Genomic DNA, 27,500 nt, shown 5'->3' with positions numbered 1-27,500 from the left:
TGTGTGTGTGTGTGTGTTAGTGTGTGTATTAACTAGAGGTGTGTGTGTGTATTAACTAGCTGTGTGTTAGTTTGTGTATTAACTAGGTGTGTTAGTGTGTGTGTGTGTGTTAGTGTGTGTATTAACTAGCTGTGTGTGTGTATTAACTAGCTGTGTGTGTGTGTGTGTGTGTGTGTGTGTGTTAGTGTGTATTAACTAGGTGTGTGTGTGTGTTGTGTGTATTAACTAGGTGTGTGTGTGTGTGTGTGTGTGTGTGTGTGTGTGTGTGTGTGTGTGTGTTAGTGTGTGTATTAACTAGGTGTGTGTGTGTGTGTGTGTGTGTGTGTGTGTTAGTGTGTGTATTAACTAGCTGTGTGTGTGTGTGTGTGTGTGTATTAACTAGGTGTGTGTGTGTGTGTGTGTTAGTGTGTGTATTAACTAGCTGTGTGTGTGTGTGTGTATTAACTAGCTGTGTGTGTGTGTGTGTGTGTGTGTGTGTGTTAGTGTGTGTATTAACTAGCTGTGTGTGTGTGTGTGTGTGTGTGTGTGTATTAACTAGCTGTGTGTGTGTGTGTGTGTGTGTGTGTGTGTGTGTGTGTGTGTTAGTGTGTGTATTAACTAGGTGTGTGTGTGTGTGTGTGTGTGTGTGTTAGTGTGTGTATTAACTAGGTGTGTGTGTGTGTGTGTGTGTGTGTTAGTGTGTGTATTAACTAGGTGTGTGTGTGTGTGTGTGTGTGTGTGTGTGTGTGTGTGTGTGTGTTAGTGTGTGTATTAACTAGCTGTGTGTGTGTGTGTGTGTGTGTGTGTGTGTTAGTGTGTGTATTAACTAGCTGTGTGTGTGTGTGTGTTAGTGTGTGTATTAACTAGGTGTGTGTGTGTGTGTGTGTGTGTGTGTGTGTGTGTGTGTGTGTGTGAGTGTGTGTATTAACTAGGTGTGTGTGTGTGTGTGTGTGTGTGTGTGTGTGTGTGTGTGTGTTAGTGTGTGTATTAACTAGCTGTGTGTGTGTGTGTGTGTGTGTGTGTTCCTCCAGGAACCTGAAGATCGGGTACTTCAGTCAGCATCACGTGGACCAGCTGGACCTCAACGTCTGCTCAGTGGAGCTGCTGCTCAACCGCTTCCCCGGTAACCACGGCAACCACACCACAACAACAACAACAACCATGACATCATCATCAGCTGGGCTCCAAACCGTTCCCCTCATTCACTCTCTCACTGCTCCTTCTACAGGAGAACTCCTCAAATCATTTTAAGAAGAACAGTCAGAATACTTGGAACTATTTCTAGGGTCTCGATGTTTACCATTCAGATTCCTAAACCGATTCTTAAAAAATGACATCAAAGAAAGGCTCTTTATGGAGTTTTTTTAAAATTGAAAATTATTTAAATTGAACAATATATGAACGTTTTAAAGTACTTCAATACATAATATGTAAACCTAAGTCACCTAACACATAACTATAATAATTTAACAAATAACAGTTACACTGTTAACAAGTAAGAACTAAATAAATGTTGTTGAGTTGGTATGACAACCAGCTTCAAACTTTAAAGAAATAAACATGACCATGTGTGTGTGTGTGGGTGTGTGTGTGTGTTGTGTGTGTGTGTGTGCTTGTGGAATTTAACTGCGAGGCAGTTAACTACAGGTTCCCGTTAATCTTATGATGGACATGTTGTGATATTTAAACAAACGATCAGTCAATGGCGGAAATAAAGCCTCTTATTTACGGGACCGGTCTAAAAGACCTCCGGCTTACAGCGGGGTATCAGAGCGTGACTGTCTGAGTGACGAGCTAGCAGCTGGGGCAGGCGCAAGCTGGCTGTCGCCTCACTTCAGGGAGCTCCGAAAACTCCGAAAACTTTGGAGCAAATTGTCAATTCGGCAAAGATTTTAGCAGGATTGCCTATATTCCAAATCCAAACTGTTTATTTCTCTCTGCTGTTCATTTCTCTCTGCTGCTAAGTTCATACAAGTTACCAACCAATGCATCCTCTGTAAAATGGGCGTGTCAAGAACATTTCCGGGAATCTTAACTGTTCTTGGTGAAATGCGAACTTGTGTATTGGGACAGTACTTTGGAAACACAAGATGACGTTTCACAGGGACACAAGAACACAAGTCAATAGAAGAACACAGATTGAGAAACGCCCCATGTTTCTTCTAGCTTACTTCTTCTTCTACTATTACTAGCTACGGAAATGTAAACAAGTTACATGCCATGAATTTCAAAATAAAGGTTCCCTGCAAACTATTCCTGAATGTATTTACAATAGAATTAAGTTCAACACATCAAATTAATTTATATCAAACATTTCTGAATAAACCAAGTTCTCAATATAGAGGACAGCACACAGACAGAGAGTGAATACAGGTATATGCAGACAGACAGTATGAGAAAAACTTTAACATTAATGGGGCATTCATACCAAAAACAGGCGCTTTCAAGTGCAGTTAAACGCAGCTTAATTTCACAGAGAGAGAGAAAGAAAAGAGACGAGCGAGACATAGCGAGTGCCTTGTTGTTGAAGGAAACACTCAGCTGTTCCACAAACTCCCGTGCAGTTCACTGCTTGTGTTTGGTGTTTTAAAACGTTCTTGTGGCAGAGATAGAGGCAGTGATGTTTCCTGTGTCCTGTACGGGACTCTCACACCGCCTCAAACCACACTGACAAGTCTGATCTCTGGATACATGATTGGCCAGTGTGAGTTAAGTAGTTCACAATGGAAGCACCGTGCTATTGTTTCTTGATTATTTCTTCATAGTTACTTATGTCTGTTAGGGGTGCAAGACATATCGACTCAATCTTGTTATCGCAATATCCTAAAAGTGTTACAATAAGTATGCAATATTTTGTTTATATTGTGGAGCGCTGCATTCCGTCCGTTGGCTGTGTGGCTTAGTTGTGTTTGATTTAGAGCTTGTTTGAAACACTATAATGATCATGTTTCATTGGCCAGTTACCGTGCCACTTGCACGTTAGTGCACATCAGCGCACGGGTCCACTACGTGACAAACCCTATGGAGCGTACCACGTGACGTGTGTGCATATTTCGACAGAGTGACGAGTGAAGAAATAGATAGAGACAACTAAACGGAACGAATCAGAGAAGAGAAAGAAAAGTTGTGTCCTGTTCTTTTTATATATTTTATACTGTTCTGTAGACATGGTCCTTATTTATTTCTTCATGTTGGACCAGTCCAATATGACTGTCAGTTGAAATAAACCTTGTGTTGTAAGAAAACTTGTTTAATTTGTGTCTGACCAGTAGAACATGTCCTGTTCTGTAAGGTAAGGTAAAGGTACTTTATTGTCACATACACATACATGTAGCGAAATTCATTCTCTGCATTTAAAGGTACAATATGTAACTTTCCTGCATTAAAATGTCTAAAAACGACCATACCTATGTTATATATTGTTTAGAGTTGTGTAGTTACACTATCCCAAATGTTTCCATCAAATGGCAAACCCAGAGAAATCTGTTATTTTATTTTCAGACACAGCATGTTTCATTTAGTCGCCTGTCAGTGGCGTCATATAACCTTTCACCATCTAGTTACGTGTTCCGTGAACAGATGCATTTTAATTTTAATCAACAATAGCGTTTACCAATAAAAAATCCCATTATTCCATGCAACTTCCCAACATCATCAAACGTCTGTGTTTACCATCCATTGTTTTGGTTGAGAGACACCTAGCGGCAGAAAGTTAAATATTGTACATTTAACCCATCCCTCAAGGGAGCAGTGGGCAGCCAATCACAGCGCCCGGGGACCAACTCCAGATCTGAGCCTGAGTGATCAAGGGCACTGACTGGAGAACCTAGTACATGTTTTTGATGATGGAGGAAACCGGAGCAAACATGGGGAGAACATGCAAACTCCACACAGAAAAGCCCGGAACGTCCTGGATTCGAACCCAGAACCTTCTTGCTGTGAGGCCACAGTGCTAACCATTGGGAACAAGTAGACATGGTCCTTATTTATTTTATACTGTCCAACCAGTAGAACAATGTCCTGTTCTGTAGACATGGTCCTTATTCATTTTATACTGTCCAACCAGTAGGACATGTCCTGTTCTGTAGACATGGTCCTTATTTATTTTATACTGTCCAACCAGTAGAACATGTCCTGTTCTGTAGACATGGTCCTTATTCATTTTATACTGTCCAACCAGTAGAACATGTCCTGTTCTGTAGACATGGTCCTTATTTATTTCTTCATGTTGGACCACTCCAATGTGACCATCAGTTGAAATAAACCTTGTGTTGTAAGAAAACCTTTTTTAATTTTTTATGAATCTATTTTGTTGCGTTTTCACAATATCCCATCCATCCATCTTCGTCCGCTTATCCGGTACCGGTATCATATTTTGTCAATATCGTGCAACCCTAATGTCTATATAATAACATCCACTGGTAAAGGGAGATTTAGCGAATTGGCTATCAATTGCTAAGCACTCTTATACTCTGTTGCTTTGCTTTGTTGTATATTTTTCTGCTTCTGTGTTGTGTCTTGTCTTATGTTAAGTTCTGCGTTGTGCTTTGTTTTGTTGTATTTTGTTTCTTTGCATTTTAAAAAGCCTTTTTTAACATCAAGGGCAGGGGACTACAGATGAAAAATTATAATTATAATAAATAATTCTGGCTTTTTTAACCCATGGGAAATCATGTGTTTTATTAATTTGCACTGTCCCCTTTCATAAAATAAACTGAACTGAAGCAATCAGCATCCTGCACAGTAAAACATTGAAATAGTAAATAACCTCATCTAATATAAAACTTCTAGTGCCAGGAAGGGGTTAAACTAGTGAAAGACAGCTGAGTTCTCTTAGAGCAAATTTAAAACACACTCACACTTCCTCAGACCAGGTCTCAGCATGTGTGGTCCACTGTAGTCCACCCTGCAGGAAGAAAGAAAGACACAATCAACTTCATACACCAGGGCTGTGTATAATTGCATAATTTAACCATCATAGTCAGGGCCGGCCCTGTACATCTGAAGGCCCTTTGTTGTATTTGCCGGTCAAATCCGAGGCAGCGGCAGCGGAGGACAGCGGGTTTCGCTGTATGTAGGTCACCATTTTTGCCACTTTTAGATTCAAGCAAACATCATGATCCTTGCTTGTCGCTCTATCAGCAACACCGAACATTTCATTACCAACATTCATGTCATGTTGACATGTCAGTCAGAATCAGGTAATGTTAGCTATGTCACGGTCTGGATCTATGGTCAGACCAAAGTTTGGGGGCCTCCTAGTAGCCACGGGGCCCTAAGCAGCCACTTAGTTTGTGTATAGGGAGGGCCGGCTGTAATCATAGTGAAATACAGTTTTCAAAGAGACAGAGTGTAACTAGGTCGACTCTACAGCTCTCACTACAGCTTGTTCAAGTCACAGTCAGGACAATGCTGCTAAAGCTGTCACGCTGTGGTTACACTTACTCTGAGACAAGCTAAATATGTTTGGCTTATTTTTCCAAATTAAATTAATTATTTTGTTAGAGAGAAAGTAAGCTACCGAAAAAAGGTACCGTTGGGTACTGGTACCAAATTTCAGCTACCTATATCAGAACAAAAGTTGACTAGGAAAAGAAAGTACTTCATTTGAATGTACGTTTAAAGTGATAAGTGAGTTGATTAAATCTTATTTTGTTAATGCCAATTGAATCGTTCCAGACCTCTGACCTTCAATAAAAATTATATACACCTTTACTCAGATCCTCCATTAAAGATGAACCAGAGTCCCTTAGTACATTTCTGTCCGTCCATACCTGAGAGTGTCCAGTCTCCAGTTTGTATCCTTAAGTCCATCTGACAGCAGCTTCACTCCTGAGTCTCCTGGATGATTGTAGCTCAGGTCCATCTCTCTCAGATGGGAGGGGTTGAAGCTCAGAGCTGAGGCCAGAGAAGTACAGCCTTCCTCTGAGATCAGACAGCCTGAGAGACTAAACACACACACACACACATGCAAGTGCGCGTGCACACACACACACACACACACACACACACACACACATGCGCGCGTGCACACACACAAACACACACACGTCATATTAGACATTCACATTTGTTCACTGTTGTCCCCAACTAAGGATTTACTTAAGAAGCACGTGGTGGTATCCTTTAAACCACCGGTGCTCATGGAAGGGAATTGAGTTCATGGAGAGGAGGAAGAGTTATGACCAAAAAAGTCATAAAAAACATAGCCAGGCACTCAAGGTTGGTTACAAAAAATACAAGAATTGTTGTTGTTGAAAATTGTTACTTAGATCCTAACTGAACACCAACCTGAGAGTTTCCAGTCTGCAGTGTGGACTCTTCAGTCCAGGAGACATCAGCTTCACTCCTGAATCCTGCAGGTCGTTGTTACTCAGATCCAGCTCTCTCAGACTAGAGGACTGGGAGCTGAGAACTGAAGACAAAGCTTCACAGCTTCTCTCTGACAGGTTACAACCACTTAACCTGAAGAGAAATCAGCAATAAAAAAAACTATTACACAATTTTGTTTACTCTAAATAAAAACTTAATTTAATCTTGATAGTTATGTGCACGTACAGAGCTTTGTTGGAGGATTTAACCACTGGCAGCAGCCTCAGAAGAGCCTCCTCTGAAGCAGAGTATTTCTTCAGGTCAAACACATCCAGATCTTTTTCTGATGAAAGTAAGATGAAGACCAAAGCTGACCACTGAGCAGGAGACAGTTTATCTGTGGAGAGACTTCCTGAACTCAGGGACTGTTGGATGCCCTCCACCAGAGAATGATCATTCAGTTCATTCAGACAGTGGAACAGATTGATGCTTCTCTCTGCAGACAGATCCTCACTGATCTTCATCTTGATGTACTCGACTGTTTTCTGATTGGTCTGTGAGCTACTTCCTGTCTGTGTCATCAGAGCTCGTAGGAGAGTCTGATTGGTGTCTAGTGAAAGACCCAGGAGGAAGCGGAGGAACAAGTCCAGGTGTCCATTTGGACTCTCTAAGGCCTTGTCCACAGCACTTTGGTAGAACTGTGAAGATCCATCTTCTCTGGCTTCAGTCTTCTGGGATGTTGATTGTTCTTCTGCCAGCAGGTTGACTCCAGAGTTGATGAATGTCAGATGGACATGAAGAGCAGCCAGGAACTCCTGAACACTCAGATGGACGAAGCAGAACACCTTGTCCTGGTACAGTCCACGCTCCTCTTTAAAAATCTGTGTGAACACTCCTGAGTACACTGAGGCTGCTCTGATATCGATGCCACACTCTGTCAGGTCTGATTCATAGAAGATCAGGTTGCCTTTCTGCAGCTGCTCAAAAGCCAGTTTTCCCAGAGACTTAATCATATTCCTGGTCTCTGTACTCCAGTGTTGATCTATCTCAGATTTTCCATGATATTTGACGTTCTTCAGTTTGGACTGAACCACCAGGAAGTGGATGTACATCTCAGTCAGGGTCTTGGGCAGCTCTCCTCCCCCTCTGGTCTTTAACACCTTCTCCAGAACTGTAGCAGTGATCCAGCAGAAGACTGGGATGTGGCACATGATGTGGAGACTTCGAGATTTCCTAATGTAGGAGTAGATTTGGCTGGCCTGATCCTCATCTGTGAATCTCTTCTTGAAGTACTCCTCCTTCTGTGGGTCAGTGAACCCTCTGATCTCTGTTACCATGTCAACAAACTCAGGAGGGATCTGATTGGCTGCTGCAGGTCGTGTGGTTATCCAGAAGCGAGCAGAGGGAAGCAGTTTACCCCTGATGAGGTTCGTCAGCAGCACACCCACTGAGGTGGACTCTGTAACATCAGTCAGGATCTCAGTGTTGTGGAAGTCCAGAGGAAGTCGACACTCATCAAGACCGTCAAAGATGAACACCACCTGGGACTCTTCAAACCAGCAGATTCCTGCTTCTTTGGCGTCAGTGAAGAAGTGATCAACAAGTTCCACCAAGCTGTACTTTTTCTCTTTCAGCACATTCAGCTCTCTGAAAGTGAATGGAAATGTGAACTGGATGTCCTGGTTGGCTTTGCCTTCAGCCCAGTCCAGAGTGAACTTCTGTGTTAAGACTGTTTTCCCGATGCCAGCCACTCCCTTTGTCATCACGGTTCTGATTGGTTCATCTCTTCCAGGTGGGGTTTTAAAGATGTCTTCATATCTGATTGTTGTTTCTGGTCTGTCTGGTTTCCTGGATGCTATTTCAATCTGTCTGACCTCATGTTCTTCATTGACTTCTGCAGTCCCTCCCTCCATGATGTAGATCTCTGTGAACATCTTATTCAGAAGGGTTGGGTTTCCTGCTTTAGCAATCCCCTCAAACACACACTGGAACTTCTTCTCCAGGTTGGACTTGAATTTGGGGCGGGATACTGAAACACGAGTTCCTGAATAAACAAACAACAAATTACATCAGAAAATCTAAACCTTTAAGGCTGAATCAGTTTTAAGAAAACAGCCTTGGATATGATGCAGATGTGTGCAGTATAGCATATATATAGTTTTTCCCATTTTGACTACATTTCCTCTTTCCATCATGTTAAATCTTAAATCATCTTACTGTTCTGCAGACAGTCAGCCAGCTCCTCCTGCTCCATTCTCCTCAGGAAGTGCAGTGTAATCTTCAGAAATGCATCTCTGCTGCTCCTACTCTGCTCTTCATCCTCACCGTCCAACACATCCTCAGCCTTCTTCTGACTCTCTAAGAATTCTGGGTAATCTGGATTCAGAACCTTCTGGATCTTCTTCAGCTCGTTCTTCACAAAGGTAACGATGTTCTCCTCCAGCAGCTTAAACAGAACGATAAACAATATATATATATATATTTTATTCAAAACAAAGTCACGAAATGAGAAATGAGCACCGTGAAAGATTTTGCCACAAACTCAAATAGCTTCTCTCCTGTATAACTAATCTCTTCAGACTTAATAATTCAATTCAATTTGATTTATAGTATCAAATCATAAAGAGTTATCACAAGACACTTTACAGATAGAAGACCCAACAATTCCAATAATTCCCCCAAGAGCAATCTTTAAACATTTTAATCTTGCGCACACCTCTATAAAGAACACAACATATGATTAATCAGGCTGAAGGTATGCTGGTCTGAACAGAGCAGCATGGAGACTGTTGGGATCTGAATGGTAGTTTAGCATTTAATCTGTAGTTAATAGTGAAACCTGTGTTTGTACATGTACACACCATAAATATGGAGTCCAGGTCGGTTTGATGCAGCTGGGCAGACTGACCATCGAGGCCCTCTGATCTCTCCTGTTGAACTCTGGAGAAAACATCAAGTTTACTGACATTCAAGTACTCAAATCTGCACACAGCTTACAAAAGGTGTTCTGATATGGTATCAGGTATGTATTCAATCAGAATGTCATCGGCTGCTCATCTATCAGATTTGATTGGACTCACGATCAAACTCAAAACTTTACAGCTTCTTCCTTCTCAGCCAACAAGTACAAAAATCAATTATAACTTCTGGTTTCAGTTGTTTTTTATGGAGCCCCCAAAGGGTCACTGTGAGATTTTAAAATCTGATTTGTAAATCAAAGACTGTCCCACTGCTGGTGTGCAGCGATAACCTCAGAACTCAGGACACATGGCTCTCCACTGTGAGTCAGTAAATTAGTTGTTATTAATTAAAATATCAGTATCTTATATCATCTGGATGTTCTGGTCCTGGTATCACTATACAGCAGATCAAAACCACATCTTGTGACATCATCCACCTCGAATATGAATGTGATATATTAGATAATAACAAAGTTCACTTTTAAATTCTTACCTTTCATCAGCAGCTTGTCCAACTTTAAAGTAAATAGGATGACCCATAGACCAGTCACTCTTCATGGACACACAGCTGGGTTCAGGTACAGGTTCAGGTCTTTGCTGCAGACTAATGAAAAGTCGTTTAACATGAAAATAATACTTTTAACTAAGTTACATTAATCAATTTGCCCTATTTTATTATTATATCAATAATGATATATAAGTCTTATATTGAGAATTGAGTGTCAGGATGAATACTATGAATGGATCTGTCTCAGAGTAGATCATGTTGTGAACATGTGAACTTTTCTTAGTGCTGCACTCTGAAGCAGAAGCTCACGTCACTTTGACTCAACATGAGTCTGATGACTTTAGACTCAACTTCACAAAATCAAAAAATTAACAACAATGACTTGTGATTTCACTTGGACTTGATAAACCCAAAGATTAATTATGATCTTTTAATTTGTTTTTGTTGTTGCAATGAATCAACTCTTCATGTTCCTGAAAACAGATGGACTTTCAGTTGTTGTAAGAAAGGTGTTTGGTAGTTCAGAGCTGGCTGGTGGTTCTGGTCCTGGTATCACTGGGCATCAGATCAAAACCACATTATGTGGCATCGCTGAGCCTCGACTATGTAGCTCTGAGAGAATCAGATAATGACAAAGTTCACTTTTAAATTCTTACCTTTCATCAACAGTTTGTCCATCTTTAAAGTTAATAAGACGATCCATAGACCGGTCACTCTTCATGGACACACAGCTGGGTTCAGGTCCTGGTTTCTGCTGCTGCATCCTGATACAAACAAAGACAGAGAATGAGTAACTATTAATAATAATATATAATAATACATTTTATTTATAATGCCCTTTTCATCAAAAGATCTCAAAGTGCTACAAGTTAGAAAAAAAGAAAAGAAAAAAAAGCTGAGCAGTTTAAAATAAAAAGAAATAAATAAATAAAAAATTCACCAAAATCTAATCTGATGAAATATGCTGTCTCATCTCAGTTGATAATCAGTCATTGGCTCTTTTCTGACTAATAAAGTATATAGTTAATATTATATACATATATATTCAGTGTGAATCATGATGGAGGAGTGATGGGAGTGCTGAGCTCTAACATGGAGAAGAGTCCATCATCATCTCACCTCTGAGCTTTGGTCTGGTTGTCATGGTCCCCACACAGAGTGGGCTTTTTAGAGGGAGGGGCTCCCTCCTCTCTGTCCTCACACTGACTCATAGCAGAGTCCTCACCTGCTGGGAGAGATGACCTCTGTTACTATAACAAGCTTTTCATCACAGGACACATTAGTCTCTCATTCCTCTCCAACATGTCACAGATACTGTAGAAAACAGTGAATCAGCTGCTCTTTCCTTCAGGCACACGCAAACCAAGTCTGTCTCAGTAGTTGGAAGATGGCTGTGGGTTGAATACAATGCATGATGCCCAGGTGGATCTAAGTAGTCTGACAAGTTCTGACACACCTCCTTGAGCTAAACATCAGCAACATCAACTCTCCAAGTGGCCTCCTTGTGATGTATCCTGTTACCAGTGACTGTAAAAAAAAACAATAGGCTGTAACATAATATCTAGGGCTGAGGGGAAGTGGAACTAATGACTTTAGCTGATAATACTTGTGTACTTTTGACTCAGTAATATCTTCAAAGTATAACTTTAACTTGTACTAACACAGTAGGTTTTGACAGTGTGTATTAGTACTTTTACTGCAGTACAGAATAAACATTAGAGACTTCAGACTCTTTCATGAGTTGTGTGTTTGAAATATAAATATTAAGTGAGTTTCAGTAATGTTTGATGAGTCATTTATTGTCCTCATACTAACAGATTAATTCCAGTCCTGTCTCACTTTGTCAGCAGAGCTACATTTGATTTCTCAAACATTGATTTGGAAACAGCTCCATTATGGTTAGCATGGTTAGCATTGGTTAGCTCCTGTTGTTAGAGCAGCTGGTGATCCTGAACACGGTGGCTGTTAGGATTACGAGTTGATAACTGTTACAGTTAACTCTAACCACACTAAACTCTTCTCAAAACACATTTTACAGTTTAATAAAAGATCAAAGATCAGCTGAAGTGATACTTACCAAATGTTTAATGTGGAGGAAACATCTGCGTCACAACAAGACAAAGTCAAAGTAAAAAACTGCTGCGACACAAAGCAGGGAGTAGACCAGAGAGAGAGGAAGGAAGGGAGGGGATGGGGGGGGAGAGAAATGGGATACAATTATTGAATTCAGGATTATTTACAGTTGAACAACTGCTGATTGCAATGATTTCTAGTTTTAGACTTGTTAGTGAACACCTACTGTATATACAGTATATAGAGAAAGATCATAAAGCCTTTTCTGGAAATAAAGAAACACCAAATAAGAATGAAACAGTTGTACATTGTACTGTTTGAGAGAAACAGTCAACAGGTAACAGAGCAGAGATGTCCAGGTAAGATGTCTGAGGTTACATATACAGCTGTGAAAATGTGAAAAACACTTCCTTTATTATAGTAAAACTGCACACTTACTGTTTTTCACAAAGTAATGGAGGTGATAGTGATGGGAACACCACAGTCATTAGTATTTCTAGATGATGTAGGTTCATGGCAAGAGAAGACATCTAATGTGTTGATAAAAAAAAAAACTTCTGGACTATTACGTACCTTTAGTTTGTAACATTTACAGTAATTATGGAAATTACTACAGGCAAAGTATATATATATATATATATATATATATATATATATATATATATATATATGCATGCCGTTTAGGAAATTATATATAGCTATAAATACAGTGGTTAAATTGGGCCGGAGCTCTCTGGGGCTCAGCCCCGGCACATAAGCCTGCTCGTTTGTCCGGATATGTCTAAGTCTAAATATGTCACATAAAATTTGATGAAAGTAATACTTTTGAAAACATGATATTTCTGACAATAAATGAAAGATTTTTGAAACGGCATGTCTATTTTGTCTCGGCGGAGCTGAGATGAGAACAATCAGAACACGGCAACAACCCGCTCAGCACTGCAGACAATTCACCACTACAGGTCAACTACATAACGCCTAGTGTCTACGTTGGTAGGATTAACTTTTAAAATGCCTTCTCCTAAAGCTAAAAACCCCGTTCTCAGCGGTGGAAGCCTGGTGCTCGGAAGCTCCAACGGCCGCTACGAGTTCATGTTGCTGACCAAGACGTTGAACCGGTCCTCACTGTCACATCTCCTCCAGCGGCAGGGCTCCGAGCCGGCCACGGCTCGCCTCTGAGCATCGGAGAGCCCCACTCAGTGCCGTGTGTGTGTGTGTGTGTGTGTGTGTGTGTGTGTGTGTGTGTGTGTGTGTGTGTGTGTGTGTGTGTGTGTGGTAGTAAAGAGAGAGAATGGGAGAAGGAAGTTTGTGGTGGACCTGGTCACCACAGACCCAAATCTTCTCAGCTGTTGCTACTGTCATATGCTGCACTGTCTCTTCATGTGGCACATTATGTTTGGTACGTTGTATGGGTCACTTCTTATATTATAACAAGGCAATACAATGTGTAATCAAGTGATGACTGATTATCAGTAATGTAAATGCTAAATGCCCTAATACCTGTTGATACTACAATAATACAAAGTATAGGCTCTTAACCTTGCAGTTTTGCACATATCATGTAAGACGCAATTTCTCCATTTCTTTGCACAAAACTCTCCAGAAAGTGCCATTTAATGGTTTATTTTTCAAATGTTTTTCACGGGGGGGCATACCCCCGAGCCCCCCTAAGGAGAGCCCCCCCACATAACAAATCCCAATTTAACCCCTGTATATACGTATGTATGTATATATATATATATATGTAAAAACTTCTGGACTATTACTTAGTTTTTACTCTCAGTGTGTTCTGAGTGACAGTGTGTGTTATCTCAGTGTGTGTGTGTGTGTGTGTGTGTGTGTGTGTGTGTGTCTCTCAGTGTGTTCTGAGTGACAGTGTGTGTTATCTCAGTGTGTGTGTGTGTGTCTCAGTGTGTTCTAAGTGACAGTGTGTGTGTGTGTGTGTGTGTGTGTGTGTGTGTGTGTGTGTGTGTGTGTGTGTGTGTGTCTCAGTGTGTTCTGAGTGACAGTGTGTGTTATCTCAGTGTGTGTGTGTGTCTGTGTGTGTGTGTGTGTGTGTGTGTCAGTGTGTTCTGAGTGACAGTGTGTGTTATCTCAGTGTGTGTGTGTCTCAGTGTGTTCTGAGTGACAGTGTGTGTTATCTCAGTGTGTGTGTGTGTGTGTCTCAGTGTGTGTGTGTGTCTCAGTGTGTTCTAAGTGACAGTGTGTGTTATCTCAGTGTGTGTGTGTGTGTGTGTGTGTGTGTGTGTGTGTGTGTGTGTGTTCTGAGTGACAGTGTGTGTTATCTCAGTGTGTGTGTGTGTCTCAGTGTGTGTTATCTCAGTGTGTGTGTGTGTGTGTGTGTGTGTGTGTGTGTGTGTGTGTGTTCTGAGTGACAGTGTGTGTTATCTCAGTGTGTGTGTGTGTGTGTGTGTGTGTCTCAGTGTGTTCTGAGTGACAGTGTGTGTTATCTCAGTGTGTGTGTGTGTCTCAGTGTGTTCTAAGTGACAGTGTGTGTTATCTCAGTGTGTTATCTCAGTGTGTGTGTGTGTGTGTGTGTGTGTGTGTGTGTGTGTCTCAGTGTGTTCTGAGTGACAGTGTGTGTTATCTCAGTGTGTTATCTCAGTGTGTGTGTGTGTGTGTGTGTGTGTGTGTGTGTGTCTCAGTGTGTTCTGAGTGACAGTGTGTGTTATCTCAGTGTGTGTGTGTGTGTGTGTGTGTGTGTGTGTGTGTGTGTGTGTGTGTGTGTGTGTGTCTCAGTGTGTTCTGAGTGACAGTGAGTGTTATCTCAGTGTGTGTGTGTGTGTGTGTGTGTGTGTGTGTGTGTGTGTGTGTGTGTGTTATCTCAGTGTGTGTGTGTGTGTCTCTGTGTGTTCTGAGTGACAGTGAGTGTTATCTCAGTGTGTGTGTGTGTGTGTGTGTGTGTGTGTGTGTGTGTGTGTCTCAGTGTGTTCTGAGTGACAGTGTGTGTTATCTCAGTGTGTGTGTGTGTGTGTGTCTCAGTGTGTTCTGAGTGACAGTGTGTGTTATCTCAGTGTGTGTGTGTGTGTGTGTGTGTCTGTGTGTGTGTGTGTGTGTGTGTGTGTGTGTGTGTGTGTGTGTGTGTGTTCTGAGTGACAGTGTGTGTTATCTCAGTGTGTGTGTCTGTGTGTCTCAGTGTGTTCTGAGTGACAGTGTGTGTTATCTCAGTGTGTGTGTGTGTGTCTCAGTGTGTTCTAAGTGACAGTGTGTGTTATCTCAGTGTGTGTGTGTGTGTGTCTCTGTGTGTTCTGAGTGACAGTGTGTGTTATCTCAGTGTGTGTGTGTGTGTGTGTGTGTCTCTGTGTGTTCTGAGTGACAGTGTGTGTTATCTCAGTGTGTGTGTGTGTGTGTGTGTGTGTGTCTCAGTGTGTTCTGAGTGACAGTGTGTGTTATCTCAGTGTGTGTGTGTGTGTGTGTGTGTGTGTGTGTTATCTCAGTGTGTGTGTGTGTGTGTGTGTGTGTGTCTCTGTGTGTGTGTGTGTGTGTGTGTGTGTGTTATCTCAGTGTGTGTGTGTGTGTGTGTGTGTGTGTGTGTTATCTCAGTGTGTGTGTGTGTGTGTGTGTGTGTGTCTCTGTGTGTTCTGAGTGACAGTGAGTTTTATCTCAGTGTGTGTGTGTGTGTGTGTGTGTGTGTGTGTGTCTCAGTGTGTTCTGAGTGACAGTGAGTGTTATCTCAGTGTGTGTGTGTGTGTGTGTGTGTGTGTGTGTGTGTGTGTGTGTCTCAGTGTGTTCTGAGTGACAGTGAGTGTTATCTCAGTGTGTGTGTGTGTCTCAGTGTGTTCTGAGTGACAGCGTGTGTTATCTCAGTGTGTGTGTGTGTGTGTGTGTGTCTCAGTGTGTTCTGAGTGACAGTGTGTGTTATCTCAGTGTGTGTTATCTCAGTGTGTGTGTGTGTGTGTGTCTCAGTGTGTGTGTGTGTGTGTGTCTCAGTGTGTGTGTGTGTGTGTGTGTGTCTCAGTGTGTTCTCCCTAAGTGAGCCCTGAGGACTAAGGACTAAAGACTCCCAGACTTAATTGATCTCAGGTGCTGATGAGTGAGTGTGTGAGGCCACATGAGCTCAGATAGGTATACATGGGATTGGGACAGCACTTTGCAAGATCACATGTTACCTTGGCGACGTTTAATAACAAAGATGTTGCTGACACTTGCCGGTTTGGGATTTTTCATTTTAAGTTTGTTGCTTTCCACACGGCCAAGGCCCAGGAGACGGCTGCCTGATTCCACATTTTTTCAAACTCTTGTTTTACAAGCTGGACAACAGGCTGGTCTGTGTTCCCTGGTCGTGTGTCGAGCCGTTGTTTACCTTTGTAACGTCCTTTGAAATTCGACATTGGGACAACCCTATGCCCTTACGAATTTCGCGAGAATGCGCACCGAAGTCCGTGAGTCTGTGAATCCAGACTTTGGGATTGGGCCAGTGTGTGTTATCTCAGTGTGTGTGTGTCTCAGTGTGTTCTGAGTGACAGTGAGTGTGTGTGTCTCAGTGTGTGTTATCTCAGTGAGGATTGTTCTGAGTGTTTAGCTGCTCTGAGTCTGTTCTGAGACGTGTGTGAAGAGTTGTGTTGCTGTGAATGAGTTCTTCAGGAGATGTGAACTGTTGAGTTCAGGTGACTGTTGGTAGTTCAGACTGGAGTTAGAGTTTAGCACATGTGGCTTCAGTTGTGATCAGTGTCATTTAGCAATAAAAAAAATACTGTAACATGTTAACTTATTGACTTTTGGAAAGATGTTGCATTTATTGAGCCCAAAACAACAGTGAAAAAGTAAAACCGGGAAAACTGTGAAATCTCCCCTAATTATTTCCCTGTTGAACTTTACAATTCCACTTAAAATAAATAACTATTAAAATGTTTAAATAGTATTAAATAATAAACACAAAATAAGTGTCCATGAGTTTACTTGCAAAACATTATATGCAAAATAATCGTTTTTCTTGATAACATTGTTTTTGTGATCATTAGGAGCCAAAATCACAGTCAAAATGTGATTAATTGCAGCCCTATTAAACATACATTTATAAATGAGCATAAAAATATAAAGGATCAATGACGGATGTTTTGGGAGAAGAGGACGACATCTGGCTGAGCTGCAGCTCGCATTAATAAACGCTGATGAGTCTGTTTTTCTCTAAGAGCCATTTCTGCTTCATTAGTGCGACCACAAGAATGGAGGACAGGTGGAGACGATAGGAGGAGGAGGCAGAGGTCAGGGGGACGATGATGTTCAACAGCGCTCAGAACCACGACTGCCCCCTCCGTTAATGTAGCCTCGGGAGTTTATAAGCAAATCAAAATAGTTGGCGAGCCAGAAAAATCTATCAGATTCTTATTTAAACATGATTCTGTCTTTATAAACTTGAGAAAGACGAGTTGATTCCATGACCCATCACTACCTCGTCACAACTTCACAATCAACCAGAGGTGGAAAGTTACCAAATACATTTACTCATGTTACTGTTCTTCAAGTAGTTTTTTGTGTACTTCTATGTGCTTTTCTGTACTTTTACTTAAGTATATTTAGTTTGAAGTATTGTACTTTGCTACATTTTATATCACATCTGCTACTAAGTTAAAAAAAAAAAATGCAGCGAAAGAAAAGTGCCCCAGGAACTACTGCAGTGAATGATGGGTAGAGCTGTAATAATTCCAGATTTTCTTGGACAATTAATTGTCTCATAAATAATTGCGAGTAACAATATAATTGTCTCTTTCAGTCAAATTTTAAAATGTATTTAAGTTAAGTTTTAAGTGAATCCCAGGATCCATCTTCTGGTTCAATCACTGTCATGTGACCAATTAATGTAATAACACAAATACACAGTCTATGGAGTAAACTAGGCCTCTTTATTATCAGAAAACATTTGTTTTAACTGTATCCCACCTTGTCATTCTTGTTGCTATGAACGTGTTTAGGGTCAAGCGCCAACAACTAACAATTGGAATAATAATAAAAATATATACTCCCACCAATAATCACTTATATAATTAAAATGTGGCATATCTAAACAAAATCAACAATTAACAATCATATGTAACAATGATGTAATGATTGTTACAGACTTAATGCTGGGCAGGAAGGACAGCGCCAGTTTGTGTTCACTGGAACTAAAACCATGAGAAGGATGGAGACGGACACCAGTAGAGCAGACCAAGCTACAAGTGGAACCTGTTATATTCTGCTGAACTTGAACTCAAAGGAAATGAAGTAAATGTCCTGGTAAGGGGGGGGGGGGGGGGACTTCCTCCCAGTAGACCGGGGTTCATGTCCTGTTTGAAAAGAAAAGGAAGCAGAGAGTTTTTATCCTTAGGGAACAAACGGAGCTACGTCACATTCTGCGTCACCATGGTAACCTTCAGGAAGAGAAGTCACGTCTGATTAGAACCCAAACCTCCATCTTTTTATCATCTTAACTCAGTAGTTTTGGTGTCTAACCCTAACCAGACTGGAACCTCTTCACAACGTTAACCACGTCTTTAAAACAGCGACCGTTACCTTCTCTGGTTTAGATATGAGGACGGAGAACTCTCCTGTGGGTCAGATTAGAGGGGGGGGGGGTTTAATTTGAAATCTCTGCAGCAGCTACAAGAGTTACACAGATTGTGACATGACTTTACCATTTGAGATATTAAAGTAAATACAACACTGAGCAGCTTTGATTTACAGTTTACAGCTCAGATGGTATTCATAGTTAGTTTTTTCCTCTTTTGTGCCTGGTTTTTTGTTTGTTTTTCATTTTCTATTTTAACATCCTGATTTTTATTTTCACATTCCATCCATTAAAGTCCATGTAAAGCAGCATGTAACTGTCTTTAACAGCATATCTGACTGAGAGGCTGCAGAGAACTACAGTAGAAACACTATATTATTCCAGTATCTTAGAAAGAGAATTAAATTCAGAGCATTTTTACATAGTGTTGTCTCAGTCTCAGACAAAAAGAACTGGATTTTATTTCAACACCACAGCTGCGAGGATATAACCTAACTGCCCGTACATTTACAGATTTATTTGCATTTTGACATCATTGCTAATGTCAGCTCTGACATTCACCACACGCCGTGGTACCGCTCCCTCACTTTTGGATGAGAGAGGTAGAGATGTGAGCGTATGGCTTCTATTAGTGTCTTCAGTGGTTCCCAAAGCCCAAGATGACGTCCTTAAAATGTCTTGTAGAAAATATTCACATTTAAGATGCTGCAATCAGAGAATCTTTTCTTTTTTCATGAAGAAATGACTTAAAGTGATGAATCAATAATTAGTGTTGTAGAATTTAAAGCTATGTAAGTTGAGCCAGTGGTACCCAGGTGTCTTTAGGTCAGTGTCCAACATCACCTCAGAACCTTTCCAGGTTCACCATCAGCATACCGTCTGTCTTTCAGCAGCTGCAGGGATCAGCTGATGGGGAAATCAAACGCCCCTCGCTCACAACCAATAAAAAGAAGTCGTAAAAACCTCCAAATTAAAACAATAACAGCATCTTTCTCCTGACTGCAGCTCGCAAATAAAAATACATTTAAATATCTACTCACATTTGTCGACGGGTCTCTAGAGCACAGGCGGCGTCCGACCTGTGTGACCTCATGTTGCAGTGGATTGTGGGATACGCTTCATGCTGGAAGCTGCACTTTATATTCTAGCTGGAAGGAAATAAAAGTGAGGGAACGAGGGAAGATGTTAAACCATATTCACACCAGAGTCAACCACACGTTCACTCTCCTGCTGACACTGGCATTTACTACATTTCCCAGAATCCCCTTTTTCCCCCCAAACAGATCTCTTTTAGTTGTTAGAAAACGTCTCAACATGAACGTCAGATAGAAGATGATTGATGAGGATTAAACACTGACAGAAATTGTAAATACTAATCTTTATACATCATAAACACGGTGAATAAATCAGACTCAGAACAGAGCAGACATCACACACACATTTGATATTTAATTTATGCAGCCCTAGTTCTTTTTGTGTGCCTTCATTAGATTTAAGAGTTGTTAATATGAACATCACTTCTGTCTTTCTCAAAACCCTTGTGTTGTCCTCAAGTCAAATTTGACCCGTTTTCAAAGTTTCTTCATCAGAAATGTGGGTTTCTTTAAACCAAATTAACCAAAAATAACATGGATGGTTCCCAATGACGCTCTACACAAGTAAAATTAATGATCACTACTTTCATTTAAATTTGTGGTCTTCCCGGGTCAATTTTGACCCGGTGGTGAAATGGGGCACTATTGTGCTTTACAGCACACACACACACACACACACACACACACACACACACACACACACACACACACACACACACACATTCATACACGCTGTAACCACCTGTGGGTCCCAGAGTCTCACTACATTTTAATCTTATCAACATCACTGGAGGCCACAGCTTCATCACCGTTCATTAAAGTTGATTCAAGCAGCAGTCTGTCGGGGGGGGGCAGTGAGCGTGCTGACGGTCGTTCTCTTCAGAAAACGTCCAATCTAACAGGATCCCATAAATAAACTAGACAGAACCTCAAGGCGAGGCAACGCAGTGATTACATCCTTTAGTCCAACCTCTTTGGAGGGATATACATATTAAACATATCTCAACTTGAAAGGTCCAATATGTAATACATTTATTGTATTTAATCAAGAAATGTCCACAGTATTTTAACAGATATTAAGGAAACATGCTAAGTTGAAATACTATATTTTCTGACAACAATGCCAAAGCCAGTGTTCTCCATATTGAAATATAAATTTCCATATTTTGGCCTGTGTGTTGCCTATTTAGACACCAGTGTTGCCGGACATGAAACGCAAACACGCAAAAACAAGGTGCTGACTGCAGCGATGGTAGCAGCAACCAAACAAACTGGATTAACAGATATAGACTCATTCTACCCAACCTTAAAAAACTCGGCATCTTTTCTAAACAGTTGCATAACCAGGGCATAGGTAAAACACAGGGAAATATTAGAGATGCATGTAAAAGGTGGAGACAGCTTAGAGCCCTAAAGGACGCCGATTTGGCTCATTTCCTCCTAACTTAACAAGTAATCTTAATTTACATCCCGGCTAACGTAGTAGGGATGGGCATTATCAGTCATTTCAACAATTCCTGTGCTTACATTAAATTATATAGAGTAGCCTAGCCTACTCGAGTTAGTTACTCGCGATATAGCCTAACCGTTAAAACTAGACAGATTAGACAGATAAGAAGAGGCATTGTTTAGAAATATACATTGTAACGCTGGCTGCACAGATTATGCAGACGCAGACCTCTATGATTGACTGACACACACACACACACACACACACACACACTCATTGTTAAAATCAGACGCTGGAAGCTTTATTAGGCTAGTCTTTCTACATGGGTTTAGTTAATTATCAGGCTATAATAAGACCAGGTCAGCTATGTAATCGCTGACAACCGGGACAATTTCATAGTGGTTGGTGTAAACCGGGACATTTTAGCATCCAGACTTTTGTCGGGACTCGGGACACGCAACTGAAAATCAGGACTGTCCCGGTCAAACCAGGACGTCTGGTCACCCTGTGTGTAGTGGCTATCCAAAAGGCCGTTAATGAGTCACTCTGTAGGTGTCTTGAGGAATGTTCTTTACACCTACTTGTATTACAAAGAGTTTGAAACCTTCTTTCTTCTTTGGGTGAAGTTCCCGTTTATTGCAATGATTGAATATTTTCCAGAAACAAAAAAGTATTTACCATTTTAAGTCTTGATTTAAAGCTTGTAACAAAAGCTGGTTTAACGGTAAGAACCGTGTGCTCCCCACACCTACAGGCTCTACTGAATACCTGCTCACTGATTACCTGTTCATGTAATGATACCTATCACCATGTAACCAAGCTGTCCTATACTACACCCTAGTGGTCAGAATCTATATTACAGACATTTAATGATACCTATCACCATGTAACCAAGCTGTCCTATACTACACCCTAGTGGTCAGAATGGATATTACAGACATTTCTTCCTTTCTCCTCATTTGATCTATAACAACAGAATGAAGAGATGATCCACGGAGCCTCACCTCTCTTCCTGGTTTCTTTTTTTTTTTTTTTTTTTATTGCAAATAAAGGGTACAAATCAGAAGTGAATAGTCAAAACATACATAACATACAACAATAAGAAAATAAACAAAATATAAAACAAGATTGCCAGGGGAAGCTTATAGGCCATTACAAAGAGAAAGAGGACCATATGTTGACAGTTTTAACAGCCTTTTTGTTGTTTGAGCCAGAAATCAGATTAATATAATGTTCAAGGCAAGTCTGCCAGTATACTTAAAAAGCATGATTGTGCCTGATGGAATGGCGTCAAATACAATTGCGAATTCTTTCGGCGTAACTGGAATGTTATATGTTGATAAAAATTCTCTATAGGAGAAAAGTCGCCCCTCTACATTGAATAGCTGGTCCACCAGCAGAACCCAAGTCTCAAAATAAAATGACTTGTTCTTATATAAAATATCTCTGTTATTCCAAATTAGATACCTGTGAGGTGAGAAATTATGCTTGTAAATAAGAGACCAAGCTAAGAGGACCTGCTTGTGAAAAGTGGACAGTTTTACAGGGAGTTTATTTTGAATTGTAACTACAATGTAGACAAAGTCCAGACCGCCAAAACGAGAGAATATATAATGGGGAATAAAATTCCAAATCGAGATGGGGTTTTTAAGAAAATGCTTAGCCCAATTAATCTTAAAGGTATTATTAAGAGTATTGAAGTCCAAAAAATGTAGCCCACCAGATTCATATTTATTCATAACAACACTTTTATTGATATAATGGACACGATTTTTCCAGATGAAGTCAAAAAGCATTCTATCAATGTCTTTACAGATTTTACTATCCAAGTGTAAAGAGAGAGCTGCGTATGTAAGCCTGGATATCCCTTCAGCCTTGGTAAGCAACACTCTGCCTTTTAGAGAGAAGTCCCTTTGCAACCACTGGTTCAGTTTGTTCTGAGTTTTTTTAATGATTGGAGAGAAATTTAATGGACATCTCATTTTCTGATCTTTAGAGATAATAATACCCAAGTACGTCACTTCTTTCTTGATCGGAATGTTGCAAATAGTTTGTATATTACAGTCTTTTAAAGGCAACAGCTCACATTTATTAATATTTAGGCATAAACCAGAGGCCTCTGAAAACTGGTTAATTACTTGAATGGTAAGAGGTATCTGGCTTGCATTTTTTTTAAAGATTGTGGTATCGTCAGCAAGCTGACTGATGATGATATCCCTACCCGCAATAGAGATTCCTTGTATAGCACTATTACATACATAAGTTGCAAGAATTTGTGTACAAAGTAAAAACAAATAAGGGGAAATCGGGCATCCCTGACGAATACCCCGTTCCAGATTAAATCTAGGGGAAGTTCCATTTTTCAGTTTTATAGAGCTATTGCCATTAACATATAAAGTTTTAATTGCTTTGCAGAAAAAGTACCCAAAACCAAATTTCTCTAAAGATAGAAAAATCAATTGGTGTTCTATTGTATTAAAGGCACTAAATTGGATGTTTATATGAATTGCTCTATGGTCAGTAAGGGATGTGGCATGGATATTTACTGTAACTTTCTCTTTTTCAATGTTACTGGATAATAGCCAAAAATCTATGCTGGACTGGCTGGATCCTGACCTGTTGCTCCAAGTAAAGGATCTTTCATCAGGAAATTTCTCTCTCCATACATCTACAATGTTAAATCTTCCCATAAGTCTTTTAAGGCTTGTGCTGATGGAGGAGGGCCACCCAGGGGGCCACCTGTCAATAGCATTATCTAGGGCAATATTAAAGTCACCACCAATTAAAAGCAGAGAGTTTGGGTATCTGGTGAGCCAAAATGTAATTCTTTCCTCTATTGAATCAAGTAATTTATCATTCTCAAGTTTGTTATTGTAACCGTAAATATTAATAATACAATGCTAGAAATGTTGTCAACTCTAACTATAAGACATATGTAGTGTCTTAGGGAGTCACAGTCTGAGTGTAAGACATCACCTGAGAAAGTATTTTTAAGCGTGGTTACTCCGGCAGATCTCTCTGAGCCCTGAGAGAACCAAATATCATAACCCCATTGAGATTTCCAAATATTGACATCAGCAGATGTGGAATGACTTTCTTGAAAAAAACAAAAATCTGTACGAAGTTGTTTGGCAAATAAAATAAGGCTTTCCTTTTACAGATCTGTCTTAGTCCCCTAGCATTTAAAGAAACAATAGATAAAGACAAAGTTATTAACGAACGCGAACAAGGAATAAGCTAGAAAGTGATCAATAACCAATTGGTTAGAAGGGTAATACCGGATAAGGGGACCGAGTGCTGCTTCATATAAAAAATAAAAACGGTACAGAGAAGAGGATATAGTTCCGGCCAACTAAAAAGCACAGCGTTCCTAATCAGCTGCCTCGTTTATTAAGTGGTATAAAAAAAATAAAAAAAACAAAAACAGAACATATAATGGAAATGACAGCAATTTTGTAAATTAAAGTGCCTTTGTAAAGTCCTACTAACAGTCCAACAAAAACTATAACATTACAATATCAACTCTGACTGTAGTGCAAATCAAACCAGTGGGCGAGACTGTTTCTTAGGTGGGCAGAGGGACTTCTGATCCGTTGACAAATCCGCGACCACCAATGAAGAATGCTGGTTTACCCTCTTCTCGAGCTTTTTTTAAAGTTTGCTCCTTCGTTCTCTGTCTTCTTTAGAGAGATCCTCCGCAAATCTTAATTTGTTGTCGCGCAGGTGCGGTGACGTCTTCGCAGCTTTCCATACGGCGTCTCTCCAGACACGTGCAATGAATTGGATGATGATACCTCTGGGTTTGTAGTCATTCTGCCGCATAGTGCCGAGCCGATGTACGGTGTCGATAGCGTCAGCCAGCCTGTTCTTTTCCTCCGGCAGAACAGCCTGACAAACCTCGATGGCCTTCTTTCGTATGTTTTCCTTTTCTGATTCTAAGACTCCGTAAAGTCTAAGGTTCCATCTCCTGGAGTATCTCTCTAACTCCGAAACCCTTTGCTGACATGTGTCTACTCGTTTTTCTTCTTTTGCCATTTTCACCTCGAGTGTACACACTTTGCTTTTTACATCCTTGATCTCTGCACACACAAAGTCAATTGTCTTTTTAAGAGCTTCAATTTTAAGTGCATTGGCACTGACCATGCTTTCAATGTTGTCTGACCGCGTGTTTATCAGAGCTGAGAGACTAGCTATGATATCGTTGGGGTTGGTTTGTTCAGACCCAACTGTGTACATCATTTTCTTCGGTGCTGGCGACTTACTGGGGGTGATAGGAAGAGTCTTCCACAGTGGTGAGAGGCAGGAGAGTGGAGGTATAATCGTGACAATTGTCAACTAGAGCATTGCCAGCCTTAAGAGTAACATTGCTAGCATCAGGATTTAGCTTCTGGAAGTTAGCGTGGAAACAGCTGCAGCTCTTATCTGAGGAATGCTCTGGTTTCCATGGAAACCTTTTCAAATGTAAACTCCCTCCAGCCACCAAGGACAGACTGAAGTCAGCTGACTGTTCACTCCCTCAACTGCATGTTTATCTAACTATAACTCAAGGACCCTCTGTGTGTGTGTGTGTGTGTGTGTGTGTGTGTGTGTGTGTGTCTTCTAACTATCTCCAGAACCGTTCATCCTACTTCACACTCAGACTCCTGGGTACAACATGAACTCAGAGTAGTTTGGAGAAAACAGCTTTGGATATTAGTAAACTGTAAATAAATCTAAACAACTGGCTAACAAAGTTGAAAAAACGCTGTCATAGTTCTGGCTCCTCCGTGTCTACCCTTCACAATAAAAGCATTTCACTGACAGGAAACTCAATAAAAAGTTATTTCAGCCGACACTAGATATCAATCAAAACGCAATTTAAAGCTCCAGTATCCTAGAAAATTTACATTTAATTTGCTCTTCTGGCAATGTAAGATATAGCCTACTTAATGATTTGATGTATGGTATTTTTTACGTTTCAACTTTGCATCAATAAAACTCTTAAAAACAAAATCAGAATCAGAATCAGAATCAGAAAAAGCTTTATTGCCAAGTACGTTTACACACACAAGGAATTTGTCCTGGTGCTGTAGGTGCATGTCACATTAAAGCAACACGCACAGACACACCGAGTCGCCATATATGCGGCGCCAAAACAACTTTCTCTTAACTCTCGCAGGGAGAATACAGCATCACATGAGGAGAGGAGAGGGAAAAAAAGCAACTCACAGACTATCCTCATAAAGATAAGAACAGTGTGGGAACAGGAAAAAACACCTCAGCACATAGGCACACAAACAGTACATTACAGTTGCACTGCTGAACATAACATAACATAACATAACATAAATGTACAGTTGCACATTTGGCTGCGAAGGCGTTGGACTGGGGAGAGGGTAGGTTGGGGGAGTTTGGCCTGCTGAGAAACGCACAGCCCGGCAGTCCCACTAGTGACCCAGTCCGCAGAATGTTATAGCGAAAACACAGCACGTTGCCATGGTGACACCCTTGAACAGTCCAGAACCGATACGACAATCAGCAGGCAGTGGGGAAGACGGGGGAGGAACCAAGAGCATCTCGCTTGCAGAGCCCCAACAGGGTGACTGTTTGTTCCAAGAGACGGCCTTGGCAAGGCCGTTCAGGATAAGGGAGCCGAAAGATTAAATTTGTTTTGTCTACGCGAATGGCTGCTCTAATTTAAACATTCATTCTATTGTCCAACTACACACTGTTCAACTGGTCAATTTTTCTTTCCAAATCCGTGACCTTCCTCATGATGGTATCCAAGCCGCGGGTCATTACCATGTTGGTTTCCATCACGCGATTAATAGTTCCAGTTTGCGAACTGATCGCTTTTCCGACAGCTTCAGTCAGGCCAGGCAGCTTCCTTGGGCTTTGGACAGCTACCAGAGTCTTTCCAATTCTTCGATAAACCAGAGCGAAGCATCCTCCAATCAGCAACATTCCAGTTATCAGGGTTCCAAATAGGTAGATATCCTCAACGTCCTCCACGGAAAGAGCAGAGAGACACACGACACGCCATTTCTCCCAGCCGTCCATCGTATACCCCGCAGCAAACGTCCCGTCAGGACATGCTGGCTCACCCGAACCAGTGCTCCTCCTCGAGAATACAGTGTCAATTGCGTTGAGAGACCAGTTAATCAATTCCATGATTTTTAGGTATTTGTAGAGCCTTGCAGGGAGAGTCTCTAAAAAGTTAACAGCAGACAACACAAGACAAGATAGCAAGCAGGGTAGGCCTGGGAGGGAGAGGGAGAAAAAGCGACCGCCTTCGCTGAGAGCTGGAAAGAGAAGGCAGCTGTCTTCCTGTCTCACTCAGACTCGGTTGTTTAAGTGTGCTAACTTATTAACATTAATAACATTACCACTGTCAAAATACCTCCTCTATAAATCCATACTTTACCGCTACTTTATAACCTAGTAGACCGCCGTCATTAAACGCTGACTGTGGCGATATCAACATGCAATATTGCTGACGAAAAAGAAGACACTAAAATATAGTTAAGAAAGCTACAGGCAGCAGTACCACAGGCCAACCAATGTGAACAGTTTCAGACAGCTTGATCTAAAATGTCTGACACACTTTCACAACAGTAAGACCGTCTGCACATTGGCTGCGTGGCGTGCCCGTTTTATT

General features: G+C 40.9%; 3 protein-coding genes across 3 annotated transcripts in view; all 3 read left to right on the top strand.

Moving 5' to 3' along the window:
• Nucleotides 1-1,230, top strand: part of LOC118495100 (ATP-binding cassette sub-family F member 3-like) — an 18,857-nt gene extending 17,627 nt beyond the window's left edge. The window contains exon 18 of the mRNA XM_036001507.1: nucleotides 1,011-1,230. Within this exon, the coding sequence (XP_035857400.1) occupies nucleotides 1,011-1,230 (220 nt within the window). The remainder of the gene's footprint in view (nucleotides 1-1,010) is intronic.
• Nucleotides 1-27,500, top strand: part of LOC116054954 (NACHT, LRR and PYD domains-containing protein 12-like) — a 752,812-nt gene that overhangs the window by 613,128 nt on the left and 112,184 nt on the right. The window lies entirely within an intron of this gene.
• Nucleotides 1-27,500, top strand: part of LOC116038066 (NACHT, LRR and PYD domains-containing protein 3-like) — a 1,733,742-nt gene that overhangs the window by 1,623,774 nt on the left and 82,468 nt on the right. The window lies entirely within an intron of this gene.

This window comes from Sander lucioperca, chromosome 5 (genome assembly GCF_008315115.2).
Source record: "Sander lucioperca isolate FBNREF2018 chromosome 5, SLUC_FBN_1.2, whole genome shotgun sequence".
Classification (NCBI taxonomy): domain Eukaryota; kingdom Metazoa; phylum Chordata; class Actinopteri; order Perciformes; family Percidae; genus Sander; species Sander lucioperca.
The sequence above is the reverse complement of the archived record's forward strand: the minus strand, read 5'-3'. Positions and strand labels throughout refer to the sequence as shown.